This window comes from Sebastes umbrosus, chromosome 19 (genome assembly GCF_015220745.1).
Source record: "Sebastes umbrosus isolate fSebUmb1 chromosome 19, fSebUmb1.pri, whole genome shotgun sequence".
In the NCBI taxonomy this organism is placed as follows: domain Eukaryota; kingdom Metazoa; phylum Chordata; class Actinopteri; order Perciformes; family Sebastidae; genus Sebastes; species Sebastes umbrosus.
In genome coordinates this window covers 3,484,414-3,503,589 of record NC_051287.1, presented here as the reverse complement: position 1 = coordinate 3,503,589, position 19,176 = coordinate 3,484,414, and the positions used below count along the sequence as shown (strand labels likewise).

General features: G+C 36.7%; 2 protein-coding genes across 5 annotated transcripts in view; one reads left to right on the top strand and one right to left on the bottom strand.

The window, feature by feature from the left end:
• pde8b (phosphodiesterase 8B) overlaps positions 1-11,801 on the top strand; it is a 48,615-nt gene extending 36,814 nt beyond the window's left edge. For 2 of the 3 annotated variants that reach the window (XM_037752687.1, XM_037752689.1), the window contains 3 exons: positions 5,383-5,541; positions 5,648-5,777; positions 8,667-11,801. In XM_037752687.1, coding sequence (XP_037608615.1) covers positions 5,383-5,541; positions 5,648-5,777; positions 8,667-8,776 — 399 coding nt within the window. In that variant the 3' untranslated portion in view covers positions 8,777-11,801. The remainder of the gene's footprint in view (positions 1-5,382; positions 5,542-5,647; positions 5,778-8,666) is intronic. The other variant, XM_037752688.1, reaches the window with a different exon arrangement.
• A 366-nt stretch (positions 11,802-12,167) lies between these two features.
• wdr41 (WD repeat domain 41) overlaps positions 12,168-19,176 on the bottom strand; it is a 10,833-nt gene continuing 3,824 nt past the window's right edge. For both annotated transcript variants that reach the window (XM_037752690.1, XM_037752691.1), the window contains 12 exons: positions 19,034-19,149; positions 18,179-18,227; positions 17,951-18,079; positions 17,790-17,852; positions 16,826-16,937; positions 16,629-16,691; positions 16,436-16,540; positions 16,146-16,330; positions 15,930-16,051; positions 15,209-15,294; positions 12,581-12,714; positions 12,168-12,491 (listed from right to left, as the gene is read on the bottom strand). In XM_037752690.1, the coding sequence (XP_037608618.1) occupies positions 12,351-12,491; positions 12,581-12,714; positions 15,209-15,294; positions 15,930-16,051; positions 16,146-16,330; positions 16,436-16,540; positions 16,629-16,691; positions 16,826-16,937; positions 17,790-17,852; positions 17,951-18,079; positions 18,179-18,227; positions 19,034-19,149 (1,305 nt within the window). In that variant the 3' untranslated portion in view covers positions 12,168-12,350. The remainder of the gene's footprint in view (positions 12,492-12,580; positions 12,715-15,208; positions 15,295-15,929; positions 16,052-16,145; positions 16,331-16,435; positions 16,541-16,628; positions 16,692-16,825; positions 16,938-17,789; positions 17,853-17,950; positions 18,080-18,178; positions 18,228-19,033; positions 19,150-19,176) is intronic.

Below are 19,176 nucleotides of genomic sequence, written 5' to 3'. Positions count from 1 at the left end.
TCATGGTATAGTATGTCGAAATTTTTTTTGAAAAAAGTCATATTATATTATGTCGAAATTTTTTTTGAAAAAGAGTCATAGTATAGTATGTCCAAATTATTATTATTATTTTTTTTAAAAGTCATAGAATAGTATGTTGAAAAATTGAGAAAAAAAAGTCATAGTATAGTATGCCAAAATATTTTGTGGAAAAAAGTCATAGTATAGTATGTTGAAAAATTTTGTAAAAAAAAAAAAAAGTCATAGTATGTCGAATAATTTCATGAAAAAAAAAAAGTCATAGTATGTCGAAAGATTTCATGAAAAGTTATAGTATAGTATGTCGAAAAGGTTTGTGAAAAAAAAAGTCATAGTATAGTATGTCAAAATTTTTCTTGAAAAAAAGTCATAGTATAATTTGTCGAAAAATTTTGTAAAAAAAAAAAAAGTCATAGTATGTCGAATAATTTCATGAAAAAAAAAGTCATATAGTATGTCGAAAGATTTCATGAAAAGTTATAGTATAGTATGTCGAAAACGTTTGTGAAAAAAAAAAGTCATAGTAGTATGTCGAAATTTTTCTTGAAAAAAAGTCATAGCATAGTTTGTCGATAGATTTTGTAAAAAAAAAATGTAGTATAGTAGGTCGAAAAATTGTATGGAAAAAAGTCATAATATAGTATGCCAAAATATTTTGTGGAAAAAAGTCATAGTATAGTATGTCGAAAAATTTTGTGGAAGAAAAAGTCATAGTATAGTATGTCGACATTTTTTTTGAAAAAAAAGTCATAGTATGTCGAATAATTTCATGAAAAAAAAAAAGTCATATAGTATGTCGAAAGATTTCATGAAAAGTTATAGTATGTCGAAAAATTTCGTAAAAAAAAAAAGTCATAGTATGTCGAATAATTTCATGAAAAGTTATAGTATAGTATGTCGAAAAAGTTTGTGAAAAAAAAAGTCATAGTATAGTATGTCGAAAAATTTTGTGAAAAAAGTCATAGTATAGTATGTCGAAAAATTGCGTAAAAAAAAAAGTCATAGTATAGTTTGTCGAAAGATTTTGTAAAAAAAAAAGTCATAGTATGTCGAATAATTTCATGAAAAAAAAAGTCATATAGTATGTCGAAAGATTTCATGAAAAGTTATAGTATAGTATGTCAAAAAAGTTTGTGAAAAAAAGTCATAGTATAGTATGTCGAAATTTTTCTTGAAAAAAAGTCATAGTATAGTTTGTCGAAAGATTTTGTAAAAAAAAAAATTTGTATAGTATATCGAAATATTTTGTGAAAAACGTCATAGTATAGTATGTCGAAAAATTTCGTAAAAAAAAAGTCATAGTATAGTATGTCGAAATTTTTTTTAAAAAAAAAGTCATAGTATAGTTTGTCGAAAAATTTTGTAAAAAAAAAAAAAAGTCATAGTATGTCGAATAATTTCATGAAAAAAAAAAGTCATTTAGTATGTCGAAAGATTTCATGAAAAAAATCATAGTATAGTATGTCGAAAAATTGTATGGAAAAGAGTCATAGTATATTATGTCAAAATATTTCAGGAAAGAAGTCATAGTATATATGTCGACATTTTTTCTGAAAAAAAGGTCATAGTATAGTACATCAAAATATTTCATGAAAAAAGTCATAGTATAGTATGTCGAATAGTTTCATGACAAAGAAAGTAATAATATAGTATGTTGAAAATAAAAGTCAAAGTAAAGTATGTCGAAATTTTTCTTGAAAAAAAATTTATAGTATAGTATGTCGAAACATTTTGTGAGAAAAAGTCATAGTATAGTTTGTAAATTTTTTTTTGAAAAGAGTCATAGTATAGTTTGTCGAAAGATTTTGAAAAAAAAAAAAGTCATATAGTATGTCGAAAAATTGTGGAAAAAAAGTCAGAGTATAATATGTCGAAATTTTTCTTGAAAAAAAGTCATAGTATAGTTTGTCGATAGATTTTGTAAAAAAAAAATGTAGTATAGTAGGTCGAAAAATTGTATGGAAAAAAGTCATAATATAGTATGCCAAAATATTTTGTGGAAAAAAGTCATAGTATAGTATGTCGAAAAATTTTGTGGAAAAAAAAGTCATAGTATGTCGAATAATTTCATGAAAAAAAAAAAGTCATATAGTATGTCGAAAGATTTCATGAAAAGTTATAGTATAGTATGTCGAAAAATTTCGTAAAAAAAAAAGTCATAGTATAGTATGTCGAAAAATTTTGTGAAAAAAGTCATAGTATAGTATGTCGAAAAATTGCGTAAAAAAAAAAGTCATAGTATAGTATGTCGAAAGATTTTTTAAAAAAAAAAGTCATAGTATGTCGAATAATTTCATGAAAAAAAAAAGTCATAGTATGTCGAAAGATTTCATGAAAAGTTATAGTATAGTATGTCGAAATTTTTCTTGAAAAAAAGTCAGTATAGTTTGTCGAAAGATTTTGTAAAAAAAAAATTTTGTATAGTATGTCGAAAAATTTTGTGAAAAAAGTCATAGTATAGTATGTCGAAAAATTTCGTAAAAAAAAAAGTCATAGTATAGTATGTCGAAATTTTTTTTGAAAAAAAAGTCATAGTATAGTTTGTCGAAAGATTTTGTAAAAAAAAAAAAAAAGTCATAGTATGTCGAATAATTTCATGAAAAAAAAAAGTCATTTAGTATGTCGAAAGATTTCATGAAAAAAATCATAGTATAGTATGTCGAAAAATTGTATGGAAAGGAGTCATAGTATATTATGTCAAAATATTTCAGGAAAGAAGTCATAGTATATATGTCGACATTTTTTCTGAAAAAAAGGTCATAGTATAGTACATCAAAATATTTCATGAAAAAAGTCATAGTATAGTATGTCGAAAAATTTTGTGGAAAAAAAAAAGTCATATAGTATGTCGAAAGATTTCATGAAAAGTTATAGTATAGTATGTCGAAAAATTTCGTAAAAAAAAAAGTCATAGTATGTCGAATAATTTCATGAAAAGTTATAGTATAGTATGTCGAAAAAGTTTGTGAAAAAAAAAAGTCATAGTATAGTATGTCGAAGAATTTTGTGAAAAAAGTCATAGTATAGTATGTCGAAAAATTTCGTAAAAAAAAAAGTCATAGTATAGTATGTTGAAATTTTTTTTGAAAAAAAAGTCATAGTATAGTTTGTCGAAAGATTTTGTAAAAAAAAAAAAAAGTCATAGTATGTCGAATAATTTCATGAAAAAAAAAAAGTCATTTAGTATGTCGAAAGATTTCATGAAAAAAATCATAGTATAGTATGTCGAAAAATTGTCGAAAAATTGTATGGAAAAGAGTCATAGTATATTATGTCAAAATATTTCAGGAAAGAAGTCATAGTATATATGTCGACATTTTTTCTGAAAAAAAAGTCATAGTATAGTATGTCGAAAAATTGTGAAAAAAAAGTCATAGTATAGTACATCAAAATATTTCATGAAAAAAGTCATAGTATAGTATGTCGAATAGTTTCATGACAAAGAAAGTAATAATATAGTATGTTGAAAATAAAAGTCAAAGTAAAGTATGTCGAAATTTTTCTTGAAAAAAAATTTATAGTATAGTATGTCGAAACATTTTGTGAGAAAAAGTCATAGTATAGTTTGTAAATTTTTTTTTGAAAAGAGTCATAGTATAGTTTGTCGAAAGATTTTGAAAAAAAAAAAAAGTCATATAGTATGTCGAAAAATTGTGGAAAAAAAGTCAGAGTATAATATGTCGAAATTTTTCTTGAAAAAAAAGTCATAGAATAGTATGTGAGAAAAGGTTTGTGAAAAAAAGTCATACTAAAGTATCTCAAAAAAGTTTTTAAAAATATATTGTATAGTATGTCAGAAATTTTCATGAAAAAGTCATAGTATATTATGTCGAAAAAGTTTGTGAAAAATAAGTCATTGTATAGTATGCCGAAAAAATGTATAAAGTCATAGTATGGCATGTTGAAAACAGTAATAAAAATGTATAAAATAAGTCATGGTATAGGTATAGTATTACTAAAAAAGTGATTAAAGAAAATTACATATGCCATTCAAGAAGACAAGTTTCAAGTAATTTATTATGAAATGCACAAAAATTTGAGAGAAGCATTAGTCGGCAATGAAAATCTTAGATCTCAGGCTCTCTGCAATAATGCTAATTAAATATGAATAAAAAGAAAATCGCAAAATGAAAATGTAATACATAAAATAGTGCAAGATAACATAACATATGTTATAAAATAAAGAAAACAATTTTTAGACAGTATTTCAAAAGAATGAACTGAATGTAAACAGAATTGTAGTAGTGTCCTTGAGCCTGGTGGTGCAGAAACCGACGGGCAAGCTGGGGTGATTGGGTCTCTGATGATCCTGTTTGCCTTCTTTCTACACCGCTCGGTGTAGAAGTCCTCCGTGGATGGCAGCTCCGTCCTAGTGATGTGTTAAGCAGAGCACAAAGCAAAAAGTCATAGTATATTATGTCGAAAAAAGTGAAAAAAAAAGTCATAGTATAGTATGTTGAATAATTTTGTAAAAAAAAAAAAAAGTGATTTTATGTCGAATAATTTCATGAAAAAAAAAGTCATAATATAGTATGTCGAAAGATTTCATGAAAAAAAAGTCATACTAGTATGTTAAAAAATTTTGCGAAAATAAAGTCATGGTATAGTATGTTGAAAACAATTTATGAAAAAAAGTCATAGTATAGTATGTCAAAAAAAGCCATATTATGGTATGTCCAAAATCTCATAAAAAAAGCCATAGTATAATGTCGAAAAAAGGTGATAAAGTCATGGTATGGTATGTCGAAAAAAGTCAATGTAGTATTTTCATCAATGGTCATAAAAATCATAGAAATGTCTTTGTATAGTATGTCTAAAAAAGTCAAGGAAGAAAGTGATAAAAGTCGCTTAGTGGGTCATAAAAATGCCATTTAAAAAAACTCAGTATGGTATGTAATTTAAAAAGGTCATATAGTATGTCATAAAAATTTAAATAAGTCATAGTATGTTGTTAAATTAAGTCAGAAAAAAGCATTGTATTAGTAGCATAGCATAAACATTGTATGTCATAAAAAATATTGATTTCCAGAGAAATTTCCTTGAAATTAATTTAAAATAAATATTAATTTCTTATTTTAAACTGTACTTTCCATACATGTTGAATTGTAAGCTTGCTGTAGACAATTCAATTTGACAACTTCTGCATATTCAGCTGACTTAGGTTACACTAGCATAGCAACTAATTGGAAATTGTACCTATAATTAGTGACAAATCACATTGATCTGTTCAGGTAACTTTGAAGGAAATTATTTTAAGCCTGTAAATTTCTTATAAAGTATTATCAGTATGTGTCTCAGTGAATGTTGTATATTTATAAGTAAACATGTTATTTTTGCTTTATGCATTTCGTGTCTCTCCTACAGAGCGACTGTGATGGTCAGGCCAACATCAGGAACTCTCCAGAGAACCGTCTGTTGATAAAGAGGATGTTGATCAAGTGTGCAGATGTGGCAAACCCCTGCAGGCCGCTCGAGCTCTGCATCGAGTGGGCTGGACGGATCTCTGAAGAGTACTTTGCACAGGTGTGGAGACGACACTAATGCAGCTCAGTTTAATAGAAGATTGCATTTAAAAATTGCTAGCTGCAGATTTAGCTTGATTAGTGATCTCTGTGTGTTTGCCCTGCAGACGGATGAGGAGAAGAGTCAAGGGCTGCCGGTGGTGATGCCGGTGTTTGACAGGAACACCTGCAGTGTGCCCAAATCTCAGATCTCCTTCATAGACTATTTCATCACTGATATGTTTGACGCCTGGGATGGTAAGAACAATATTTCCTTCTGTCTGTGTGGAGTGTTTTACTGTATATTTCAATTTCAACTTAAACTCCAAGTGACTAGGGTGTTCATAAAATAAAGCCCTGTACATACACTCACCGGCCACTTTATTAGGTACACCTTGCTAGTACCGGGTGGTCTTCTGCTGCTGTAGCCCATCGGCTTCAAGGTTGGACGTGTTGTGCGTTCAGAGATGCTATTCTGCATACCTTGGTTGTAATGAGTGGTTATTTGAGTTACTGTTGCCTTTCTATCATCTCCAACCACTCTGCCCATTCTCCTCTGACCTCTGACATCAACAAGGCATTTCCGTCCACACAACTGCCGCTCACTGGATATTTTCTCTTTTCCGGACCATTCTCTGTAAACCCTAGAGATGGTTGTGCGTGAAAATCCCAGTAGATCAGCAGTTTTTGAAATACTCAGACCAGCCCGTCTGGCACCAACAACCATGCCACATTCAAAGTCACTTAAATCCCCTTTCTTCCCCATTCTGATGCTCGGTTTGAACTTCAGCAAGTCGTCTTCACCACGTCTAGATGCCTAAATGCATTGAGTTGCTGCCATGTGATTGGCTGTCCAGAACCTGCACACTGCACCTTTTAAGAGATCGAGCGTGAAAGTTAATTCTTGACCTTGAAAACAACGGTTTGACAAGAAAAAAACTCAAGTTCCACTTAACAAATGAGCTTTAAGCCACATCTCAGTCTTCCTCAGCAAATGGAAGTTTGTTCAGATTACTGACAAAGATGCAGCTGAAAGCTCCAGTAATAGCTCGTAAATGGACCTCAAGTTTGTTCAGAGACTGTTTCCTTTAATTGGCTTTCTATTTCAGTTGCAACTTGAGTAGAAACAGAACTAGCCTGTTTCCAGACCTCTGAATCATTGCCCACATTTCTGATTTGTTCAGCTATTCAAATGGAATAAATGAAACAAAACTATCAGGATAAAACAGAACCTCGTACGTTCAGATCGTCACTCCTGCCCTCCGTTACTACCGCTAATGATTTCTTACTTTTTTCCCAGCAGATTGCAGGAAAGGGATGAGAAGTGGGAAGGGATAGCATGGTGCCTTTAGCTCCCCATTCCCACTGAATTTCCCTTTTAGTTCAGCCTCCCCAAGAGGGAACTTGTTTACTGTCAACGCAGCTCTGATGTCACGGAAAGATTCCAAATGCCAGTGGGACGGAGGGGAAACTGCAAGGGCGTCAGGGGAGGGGAAGTTGGGAAAATAGTAGAGGGGATGGGGGTTCACGATCACTCGGTAAAGAGAGGAAAGAGCAGTCAAGCAGAATCTTTTCTTACGCGTAAACACACATGCAGCACCCGCTTCCAATTCACCAGGGTCACTGTCGGGTCACCGCGGGGGTCACCGTTAGTTCCAGAGATGCAGCGTGGGTCATCAACAAGCCGGAAATGAGGATGTAAACAACACAGAGAGAAAGGCAGAGAGACCTTTTCACCCCATGAGTCCTTTAATGTGGGAGAAACATAGCAGAGTGTACATAACATTAGCCACTGTACATGAACTAACCACACACACATCCTCCCGCCTAACATGTGGAATGATAACAGGAAGTGTCTGATAGCAGGTGTGTCTTGTCAGTTGACATTTCACTGTAGTTGTGTTTATTCCTGGACTGCGGATTTTAGTTTTACAGAAGCCTTAAAGGATAGTGTCACTTTTTAAAAAACGTCTGTCTTAAAATATATACACTGAAAGAGTTAGTGGTTGCTCTAATTGTCCCTGCAGTTCCTGAAGAGATCCCCTCATGATGGGATTTTAAAAGGTGCTAAATGCAAAATTCAGAGCATTTCTATTGCCTCCACATTGCTCTCAAATAACAGCGCTCACAGCGCAAACAACGGCAACAATGCTGACAGTGTAAATAGTGTTTACCTGGCAGGGGGAACCGGAGGCTGGGTCCTACGCTTGACACGATGATGCCATCAGTCGGGACAATGTTATCAGCTTTAACCGCCGTATGAGAGCAGTGCATTGAGCACGCTCTCATGCACTAAAAGCAGCCGGCCCGGCTATGTAAACAAAGCAAAAAGAAGCTCGGATTACAACACACACAGAGGGAGAGTGACTTAATTCTCTGCTCAGGTAGACATTACTCCTCTATATCTTTAAATAGAAAATAGCTGTTTGCTGCTATATTGACGCTCTGAATATCGTATATAGAACTTTTAACATAAGAGATGGTGGAAAAAATGTGCAGTTCTCTTTCTGTACAAAAAAGTTCAGCAGAGGTTAATATGAGACTTCAGAAGTTTGAGTTGAATCAAGTGGATATTTTCCAAAATTACAGTAATTTTGGTACAAAACTCTAGATCTGAAACAATCGGTCGGTTATTATTTATTAGTCAATCAAAAGAAAATTAATCAGCAACTATTTTAATGACTAATACTTTCTTTTTATGCAAATATGTGGCTGCAGCTATGTGAGGATTTGTTGATTTTCTCAGTTTAATAACATTGTAAACTGAATGATTTGGAGTTTTGGACATTTTGAGACGTCACCTTGGAGCATTATTCCCTTTTTGACATTTCAGAAACAGACTTTATCAATTAAACAAGTAATTAAAAATGTAATAAGAGGCAATAATCCTTCTGTATGAAGATATTCATACTAATAAAGAAGCCTCATATTAACTTTAGCTGAACTTTAAAACTCATTTTTTGCAAACAAGGACTTTGGTGCACCATCTCTTACATGACAGGATATCTTCACACTAGTATGAACAGGAGGAATGATTACAGCAACCAAAAACTGTTTGAATGTACATGAATCTGTGCATCCCAATCTGTGTGCATGTTTTTGTTTTCTTCTCAACTCACCTGAACTTCTCTGTGCATCACCCCTCAGCCTTCGCCAGCCTGCCTGGTCTCATGGAACACCTGTCGGAGAACTACAAGTACTGGAAGGGCTTGGACGAGATGAAGTGTAAAAGCCTGCGTCTTCCTCCTCCTTCTTGACCGGCTCCTCGTCGCCTCCTCTCATCCGTCACTCCGAGCAGGGTAGGACAGCGATCTCAGCCCCGCGGTGGAACAATTCGTCTCTTCAGCTGTGATTCGACGGAGCTCTGTGTGCTTCCCAGGCGCCCTCGGACACGTTCACGGGCCAAAGCTGGGCGATAGACGACTCAGAGAGCAGACATCACTGACTGACGAAACACTGAGACGCTGTTTCAATCTCAAATCACAGCCTCTTTTCTTGTGTGGTTCTTGGCGGAGGTGGTGGTCCGCCAGCGGAGAACAGGTTGTCATTTGAGGGCGCCGTCGTCTTCATGGCCCCGTTACGTATTCCTAATAGCAACTCTATGAAACTGTGTGGACCTCACGGCTCACCTGACAATCTGTACCATACAGTGTAACACACCAGAAACCTGCACTTTAGCTAATCAAGACACTTTCATTTTGAGCATCCTCTTGCTGTTTTTGCTTTTCACAGTTTTTAATTTTCTTTAAAACAAATCTTTTCATTCTACGTCTGTCTATTGCTGTAAAAAAGAAAACGTGGTGAATAAGATGGTGACCAAAGCTGCTTGTTCCTTTTTCAAATTGCCAACTTGCGAAGGTGCTCGGCTGGAATTATTCATTCTTATGAGCTGTGATACGGTCTACACAGGATGAGAGACACTTTGACTCGTGTCTGGGACCAAATACTTAGCAATCCCTGTCCCGGTTGGCCGTGTACAGAGAGAACTTGCTGGAAAGATTTAAGAATCTGGAGCTCCAGAGACAGTTAGCCAAGTACCAGGGTCCAATCAGAGGGGGAGAACCAGCCAGCACACAGGTTTTCTAAATGTCCAGCCCCGTATACAGAGCTGACATGGAAGAAGGGCTGCGTTTGAGATGAGATCATGTAGCTACATAACAGTATCATTGTCCTTTTGTTAAAGATCTTTGTCAGAACAAATGGAGGAACAGAATTGCACTGTATCAGAGCTGTTTAGCTGTGATGCTTTCATCAAGTAATATACAAAATATCAGATGTTACATACATAGCTTTGTGACACTAACTGTAGACATTTGCACCAAAATAAGAAACCTGACTCGCTGAGTATAAGCTTTGTATGTGAAGCTACACTGACTGTTGTACGGTGCACAAATCCTGTAGAGGCCATGCAACGCTAAAGTCAAATTAGCGAGTAGCTGTGTTGGACCTCACAGCGACCTGACTCCAGCTTGTAAAGAAAACAGCAGCGTCTATCTGCTTCTAACGCTCATCAGCTCCGGCTACGCACATGGTTTTTGTTAAAAACGATTTACTGTATCTCAAAAATCCTGCAACTGCAATTCACCTTGCAGTCATTTGGCTCTGTTTTGGGGGGAGATCTAGTCTGCACATGATTTTCAGATTATTTTGGATTCAGAGAAATAAGACAAAGGCCATCAGATCAGGAGATCTGCATGGTGTGTCTGCCCTCTGGTGGCTCCACGGGGGCGTTGCAGTAGTGCTGGTCAGTTATATTACCTAGAATTTATTTAATTAGTATTAATTATTTGGCTTTAATATTTAAGCATTGAACCAGTATTACCTCTTAGTTAACGCATCTTTTCTTAAATTTTAACACATGACGGTGAAACAGTATTGGAAAGCACTATTGCTAGCAGCTCATTGAACCCTATTTTATAAAGATTAGAAATCAAAATAGAGATTAGTAGTTAAATCTACAGATATCTAAACTATCTGAGCTGCTTTGGTGAAATTGTGTAATGTCATTATTACCAGTTAGACTCCAGGAAACGCACATTACAGTATATTAACCAAAGGCACAGAGAGTTCTTTACTGGTGCCTTATTCTTTGGTCATCTTTACACAAACTGAAGTATTTGTTTTGGTTGAAATAGTTTCTCCTCTCCTCTCCTCTAACGAAAAGCCATACATGTTTTTAAAAATATATATATATGACCTCGGATATGTTGCTTTATGGTCTGTGCTACAGTTTTGAGTCAACTTGGTGAGTCAGTGTTAATCGTTACGTCACAACATTTTCTGTTTTGTACAACTATGAGATTTTTAAAGACAGGAAACTGAATCAGGGGAAGTTGGATCACATGTGAATTTCATTATTAGTTTGTCCGTTTTTAAACTTTAAAGAGACAGAACTGGTCACATTCACGTTCAATGTATTCATAAATGATATGAAGTAATTTCATTGATGACCAAGGTCTTAATCAACGCCTTAATCTTGTCATGTCTCAGTGTTTAGGCCTGCTATTGTTGCAATACACTGTAAAACTACCTAATGTACCTGCTGTTCTTGTAAATACTCACCTAATATATCATTTTTGCTTTGCATTTTACATTATTTGCTTATGTAACGTTTAAATCTCTAAAAAAACAAGATTTTAATTTTTTTTACAGTGACTTGAAATGTGTCTCCACCTCTGAATGTTTGACTGCTATCTCTGATCATGAAAAGATATTTTTGCTAGTCGATAAATGAAGATTTCTATTCACAAAGACTATTTAAATATTTCAGATTTACATGCCTTTTTCTGTGAGCAGCAGTGACTGGAGCGTGATGATATCAAATTAGATGAGAAGTCACTTAACGCCTCGCTTTGAGTCTACTGAGGCAGAAGCAGATTGTAGAACTGCTTGTTATTTAATGATAAGCCTTCATCACTTACAGTGATTTCTATTTCCTCTCTCTTATCATCTCCGACACTGATGGCCGCGTGCCAACCCTGTGTTGTTTTCTATCATTTATAAACAGGACAATAATTAGAGAGTTATATACGGTACAAATTATTTTTCAAAGAACAAAATCTATTGGCCATGAGAACTGTAATGTGTGTTTTGAAAGACTGTACTGCCTCATGCATAGTAGTGAAAAAAAGCTTTCCATCAGAGCCGCTTAAAATCTACCATGTTTGTTTGAAGAGTTTAATTTACTTTGCTCTCTCTGGATTATGATGTCTTATTTTGATGTTCTCTGTCAAACACAGAAATGTATTGTGAGAGACGATTAAAGCATTCTTTAAATATCAAGTTGTTACGTGAATGGCAGCGACAAAGTTAAAGGAATAGTTTGACATTTTGGGAAATACACTTATTTGCTTTCTGGGGAAGAGTTAGATCAGAGAATCAATATCATTCTCATGTCTGTTTGGTGAATATGAAGTTACAACCAAGAGATGGATAGTGTTGCTTAAAATAAAAACTGGAAACGGGGGGAACAGTTGGCGCTGTACAAAGTTTTAAAAAGATCTACCAGCACCTCTAAAGCTCACTAACTGTGGGAATGCTTATTCAGCATTCAGAATAACAGGGAATGTCCCGTACAAGATGTCTGACTTCACATCAACATCGCAGCGCTAAAACACTTCAGGCTAGAAATAAAGATATTGCAAATTGTTTGTTTCAGTGACGAGGTATTTACTGAGTTTTAAATTAAATTATCAATTATTAAATTAATCAGTCAAACAACAAGCATTACATTATCATTAAAAGCAAACAACAGTGATTACAGTAAATTCAAATGATTTGAGATGAACATCACCGACAGCTTCACGTCTGGGCTCGGTGAAGGGTTAAAGGTCAGAGTCCTCCGTTCTCCTCCAGTTTCTGGAAAAGTGCCAGGCTGCGGAGGTGAGACTGCCTTTCTCCGTTCTTCCACAGAATCAGCAGGTGGTCGTGCGAGCAGGTGACCAAACCGTTCTCCCTAAAGTTCACGAACATCTGACACAAGCACAGAAAGAGATTGTTAAAGCACTATTGTGACATTTAAAGTAGAAGAACAGAAGTTTAGACATCATAAAAAATCATACCTGAATTGCCCCCGAGTGTCCAATCAGATCACCCGTCAACTCCAGCGTCCTGATGTTTGGGACGTCCACAACCTTCTTTAACGGAGGACCAGTCGGTTTGTTCGACCGGCCGAAACTCCACATACCAAAGAACCCTGGGGTGAGGAAAAACTCAGATTTAGAAAAAACAATTAAGACAATAAAAGTACAGTTGCTCTTGTTCATACTGTACCCGTTACCTCTATGGTTACTGCATGAACTAAATGTATATTCAGGTGGAGATGGAAGCCAGGTAGGATTGGCTAAAACCAGCAGTTACACATCATTAGTGAGCAAATCAGTAGCTGTGTTTCCATTCAATTGTGAAGCGAATTTTAAGCAAACTTTTGAAATGTCGCAAAAAAAGAACCGCGAATTAAGCACGTTTCCATCAATTGGTTTGGAGTGAATAAACTCGGCTACAGCATAGTTTGGTCAGAAGTTGACGCTATAGGCTACACATGGTTGTAATCTGCCAATAAACAGACTAGAAGAAGAAGTAGATGTTGTGAACCAGAAACAAAACAAGTCACCTTGGCCATCTAAAGATCGTAGAGAAAAAGGAAAGAGGTCTTCAGGAATTTGTTTCAATTGGGCAACTTTTAATTGTTCTTTTATGTCTGCTAGTATTGGTCATGTTTCCTGTTGTCCAAAGACAAGCATTTGCAAGTTATGGGAATATCCAAGAAGACGCAAACAGCAGAAGTTTGTGTTGAGTTAAATGTTCGCTCAGAATTTATTCTGAATTTATTTAAGCTGCTCTAAATCGGCATTTCTATACTACACGGATCAAATGACAACATATCATTTTAATGTTTTCTTCAAATGTCTACTTTCTGTGTTCAATTTCAGTCGGACTCAGAGGCAAGTATTTGACTCGTGTTTATCTGGAAAGCTGTAGGACACAAGTTGTGAACACTAACATATCAGCTTTTTAGGTGTAGTTGTTATCAAACAGTTGCTTATTTAAACATCCAGCAGTTACAGAGCAACATGATCGTTCATCAGGAGTCGTGTTTGTGTCCACCTGGTGAATGTAAGTCCAATATTCTCTCTCTTTTAGCTCCAGTTTTGGTCTCCACCAACTCCTGAGGGAAATATCTGCCTCTTTATCTGCTAAATGTTCCACTATGTTCACCAGATAATCTCTTACTGTGTTTGTCTGTTGCTGAGTAGATAGTGTATAGTGGGGTTTTGTTTACAGCCTTTTCACTGAAAACAGCTGCTGTGGCCAAAAGCTAAACTATGAGAGCAGTGAGAGTGAACCGAAACAGTAACATTGAGGGCTGGAGGCTAAACAATGAGTTGAAATGTTACATAATAATTCATCACTAAGACCTCTACAACACTGCCACAATTACAAGAAATACAGCAGTTTGAAATATACTAAAAGACCACAGGAGATGCAAGTCATTGATTTCTGGCTTCCTGGAGACATAAAACAATGATGATTAGAAAGTGATGGAGCCGGAGTGTGTATAAAGTGTGTAATAGATCTCCAGCCAAGATCAACTCAGAATCACCACAACTCTACACGGACTGCTAACAGCTCGACCATCAAAGACAGCGCGACCACACAGACACACTCAGCTTCAGACCGCCTCACTTCAGTAGGAAACATCCTCTCTGAGTGCTGCTACAGTACTCTCTCCTTTGATATACACAATACCACATCTGGACTGCATTACTGCACCTCAAACTGTACACACAAAAGTTGAGTGCAGGCAATTTCCCCTCCGTCTTTGAACTTTCTGATTCATACTTATGTATGTGATGCATCACTGGAATCCAGTTTTCTTAAGGTGGCGAATCCACAGCAGGAAATGTGGCGACGGCCGACTTCTTGATGTGTTTGCAAACGTGAACGACCCGCCATCCAATCAGCAGCGTGACATTTAAGCACGTCACACATCGTATGTTTGTGTGAGTGTCAAGGTTATAACAGTTTTGAATTTTCAATTAGTTAAAATTTTATTTTAGTTTCGACTTTTCGATTTAATTTTAGTTTAGTTTTAGTTTTTATATATTTAGTTTGTTTTTGTTACGGCTAGCTATAATGTCTCAGAAGTATGTAGCTACATAGAGGGTGACCACACTTTGTCCTGACTTACTTTATTAAATTCAATCTTTAATATTAAAATTTCAGAAACATGTGGATGAAAATATACTTAATGAACAATATTCTGACATTTATTAAAAAATTTATTTTTCTTTTTTTCTTTAGCTACATAAATGGATCGCCGTTTCCTCCCTCGCTCTCAGACGTATCATCCAGTGTTTCCTGTGTTTCCGCGGAAATAATAGGAACTAGAAGGGGCAACTTGGATATGTAGTCATTGACAGGTGACAAAATGAAATGGTCCATTACCATTAATAAAATTAATGATTACTCTGGGTTTGAACATTGTTGAAAAAATTTGGGATATTGTAAGTACATCACTAAAAAAAAATGTATTTTAATGCAGAAATGTTATATATATTATACCTTTAAAGGATATCATTTTTAGTTTGTTACCGTTTACTAAAAAATATTTTTCCCTGCTTATTTTCATTTTAGTTTAGTATAATAACCCTGGTGTGTGTGTGTGTGTGTGTGTGTGTGTGTGTCACCTGGAGAGGCTGGTTCAGCAGGCAAAGGCAGGTCTTGGATCTCCCACATCCTCACACTGCCGTCTTCAGAGCACGACATCAGCTCACTGAAACAGAGACAGAGTCACCATCAGTTTAGTCCAACAGGTGCTTTAATCACGAGAAGTCCTACTGAGCGTATTTAAAGTATGTATGTAGTAATGTACAGGAAAAATATTATTTTTTTTTGTTTCAAGCAAAGGAGGGGCCAGTGGCGCCCCCATGTGGATGACAAAAGGAGTGCATGCTTGTTGCACTGATCAGTGGTTCCCAACCTGGGGATCAGATCCACCAGACGGAGTCAAGTCAGTGTTGGGCGGCTTCCCGGTGGCGAAAAACAAAAAATTTTGGCTCTGAATAACCACAGACACGGAGCGGCACTACCTCCGACCACCCAGCGGATATTTCACTTTTTATGTTGAGAAAAGTCTCGGACGTTGAGATGGAGGCAGACAGATTTATTATAGCCTATGACGTTGCTCTTTAGTTTGAAAGTACAAAGTCTAGATTGGTCAAAGAGTCCACAAATCATCCTCCGCTCCTCCCCGTGCATCATTCACACAAGAGGAAAGAGGAACATAATGGAAATAAGTCTTTCTTGTGTTATCGAAATTTTCAATGAATATGTATTTTCATTTTCATTTTGATATGTCAAATAAATCAAAAACATTGAAGAGGTTACAGACAGGAGGTGATATCTTACCTGTCAGATAGCAGCATGGTGTGTAAGACATTAGAGTCATGGGCGACCTTCCTGTAGGCCACCACCGTCTTGGTCAGAACGCTGTACACATACAGACCGCTGCCCACAGCTGCAAGGATGTGCTACAAAACACACACATTACGTTTTGTGTTATGGATCACAATAACAAACCAACATGCTAACAACAGGTTCATCCACTCATCCCGTCTTCCTCACCCTTCCATTGGTGGTCAGATGCTGGATCGACATCTCGCTGGGTTTGGGAGCGGCCATTCGTATTTCGGCCTGAGCGCAGGCTTGTGACTCCTCCCACAGGATGTGCTCATAGCCCAGGATGTTCCAATCAATCGCATCCCATAAGATCAACTCACCCGCATGGGAGCCGCTGGCGAAGAGCCCGTCTGAGGAAGACATGGAACTAAAGTCATTTGGGTGTGATATGCAATTTCTCAATATCTCAAAAACTGAATGCAACGATGCAACGCTGAGTTTCCAGACAGACTGACCATTGACGTTGATAAGAGCTCGAATCCTGTCCTGGTGGTCGGACAGACAGCGGATCTCAGCCACTGACAGCGAGGAATCAGTAGAGACGGTCAGCCTGTAGATCACTGCAAAGAAGAAAATATAATAACGCGTTAACGCAAATTCATTTTAACGCCACTAATTTCTTTAACTCATTAACACAACTTCTCTTACCTATCTCTTTATCCATAGCAGCTGCTATGCAGTTCTTGGGCAGCTCTATCAAAGCAGTTATTCCTGTAAAAAGCCAAAACAACATTAATCAGTTTGTGTGCAAACAGCGGAGTCAAGAGGTTGAGCACAGTTGGTGCAACACATCAACACATAAGAGATTTATTGTGACAGTCATTTTTCCTTTTGTCTCTGCTCACCAGTGTCGCTGTGGTTCGGTCTGTGACACTGCAGCTGGAAGTCTTTGTTCCACACACACAGCTCTTCACCGCCGGAGACCCACACAGACAGCCGCTCCAACACCAGCAAACACTGAGAGAGAAACATACAGACGGATCAACGCAGGAGATGCTGTTTTTAATTTGGACATGCACACATCTAAGCACGTGCACACCACACAAAATATAGGAAAATAAATCAAATGCAATTAGCCTATAGATGCTGTAATTAACCTTAATGCACGATCAAGAGGAGGCAATTACCAGTTTTATCTCATATCATAACTGGCAGAACAACCTTTAGTGTCAAACATTTTAATTAGCATGTTGCATATCCTGCCAACACAAACGTAATTGCCCAGACCTGGATGACTGGAATATCCAAGAAAATCGAACATGAAGGACCGAGACATACTGTATTAAACTGTATGTGCTATATTAGTATGTATGGAGCTTTTATGCAGATATAACTGTTAGGAAACTTTCCTTCAAAACGATTTTAAATATTTAATCTTTTTCAATTTTTAAAATATAAAAATGTTTGCTTGCATAATGCATTTCAGAAATGTTCTAGTCAGGGAATAATGGTTAATACTCTGAACACTGAAATGCACAAAGCAGACGTGTACACGATTGAAATAAGAAAAGGAAAATTGGATTTCGTGCCAATTCAAAATTGAACATTGCAAAATAAAAACAGTGAGGGAGTGCTGGTCTGAGTATTGTCGTTCTACGAGGGAGTTTTTTAATCATTAAAATCTGCACCACTTAGAATTTGGCTAATTCAATGTCTTATTGTGCACCAAAGATGAGATAATTAAGCAATACGTTTATTACAGTGCTCTTAAGGCCAAACGAGATGCGCATTTATTTATTTTATTTATTTAACTTAAATGTATTTCCTTGGGTTCCTGTGTTAGGTAGATGTCGAAAAGTTGCTTATTACCTTTACAGAAGACTGAAGATCTGAAATGGTCTGAACCCTGTTGCCTGTATCAGGATCCCACAGCTGACAAATCAGGTTCAGGGAAATCAAGTTTGAATTACAAACACAACAATTACAAATGATTTTAGAGAGTGTTTAAATGTCTTTAGACATGAGGATACGCTGAGACTTCGGTCTGAGGAGGCCGTGATGAGCGAGGTGTGTGACATGAGTCCATTATTACAGGTGAAGGTGGTGATGGCTGTTATTTGCTGAGAATGGCCCCTCAGCTCCTGCAGCCTCTCTCCGGTCTAACGGTCAGAAGGAGAGAAACAAAAAAAAGCAATTAGTGCCACTGTGTTGTGTTCAATTTCACAATGCACTGAAATAATCAAGTTGCAGCGCATTACCTCGACGTTCCACACCAAAACAAGGCCATCGTCGCCTGCTGAGGCACATCTGGAAAACATAAGATGAGTTTGTTTCTCGCAAGACTCATACATGACAAAAAAAACACATGTCAGGCCTCATCTACTCAAACACACCAAGTTCATCTCTGTCTGTGTGAAGAATCATTTCCCGCCGGTCCATCTCCACCAGAGTAATCTTAAAAAAACATCTGTCCTGGGGCTTCCCACCTTCACTTGCCCTCTGACCCTCCACCATCCACACTACCTGTTCCCAAAATCAACAGACAGGATGACCGGATAAAAAAGAGAGAGATAAAATGAGAAGAGAGGAACTGTCGAGGATACATTTTCGGACTTCAAAAGCAATCTGGAGAGAATTTTCTGCCCTTTGCCCCCGACTGTGGACCTGTGTGCGGAGAGGACGAGACCCAGAGGAGGGGGTTATTACTGGAGGAGACCAGGCGTGAAGCAACCCCCACCTCCTGACACACACACACACACGTACTTAGTTCTGTTATAAATCCCAATCTGACCACTTATGCAGACCCACTCTACCATGCCAGTGTGCAGCATGCTTTCACAAAGCAGCGCAGAGAGGAGAGCAGGTGCAAAACCTTTATATGTGTGCGTGCCTGTGTGTATGGACAGCATTAAAGGGCTTTGGCTATACTGTACTGTGCACACACAATCACATAGTGGTGATGATTGGGCTCTTGTCATGCTCTGTAAGTTTTCTGTAGGTGAGGATCTCCTGTCAATCACAGAGGGATAGAGGCCAGCCAAGGGTAGAGAGGAGAGGGCTTAGAAAGAGAGGAAAAAATAGGAGTGGGAGGGGGGGGGTTGTGGTCTGCTTACCTGAAGTCATCAATCTGCACCAGAAATCGAACAATGTCAAAATGTCCTTTCAGCACCTGCAGCTCAGTGAACCAGTTTTTGGGCTGTTCCTCTCCGATGCACAACACGGGGCTTTTCTGCAGACATAAGAGGGAAAGTAGTGA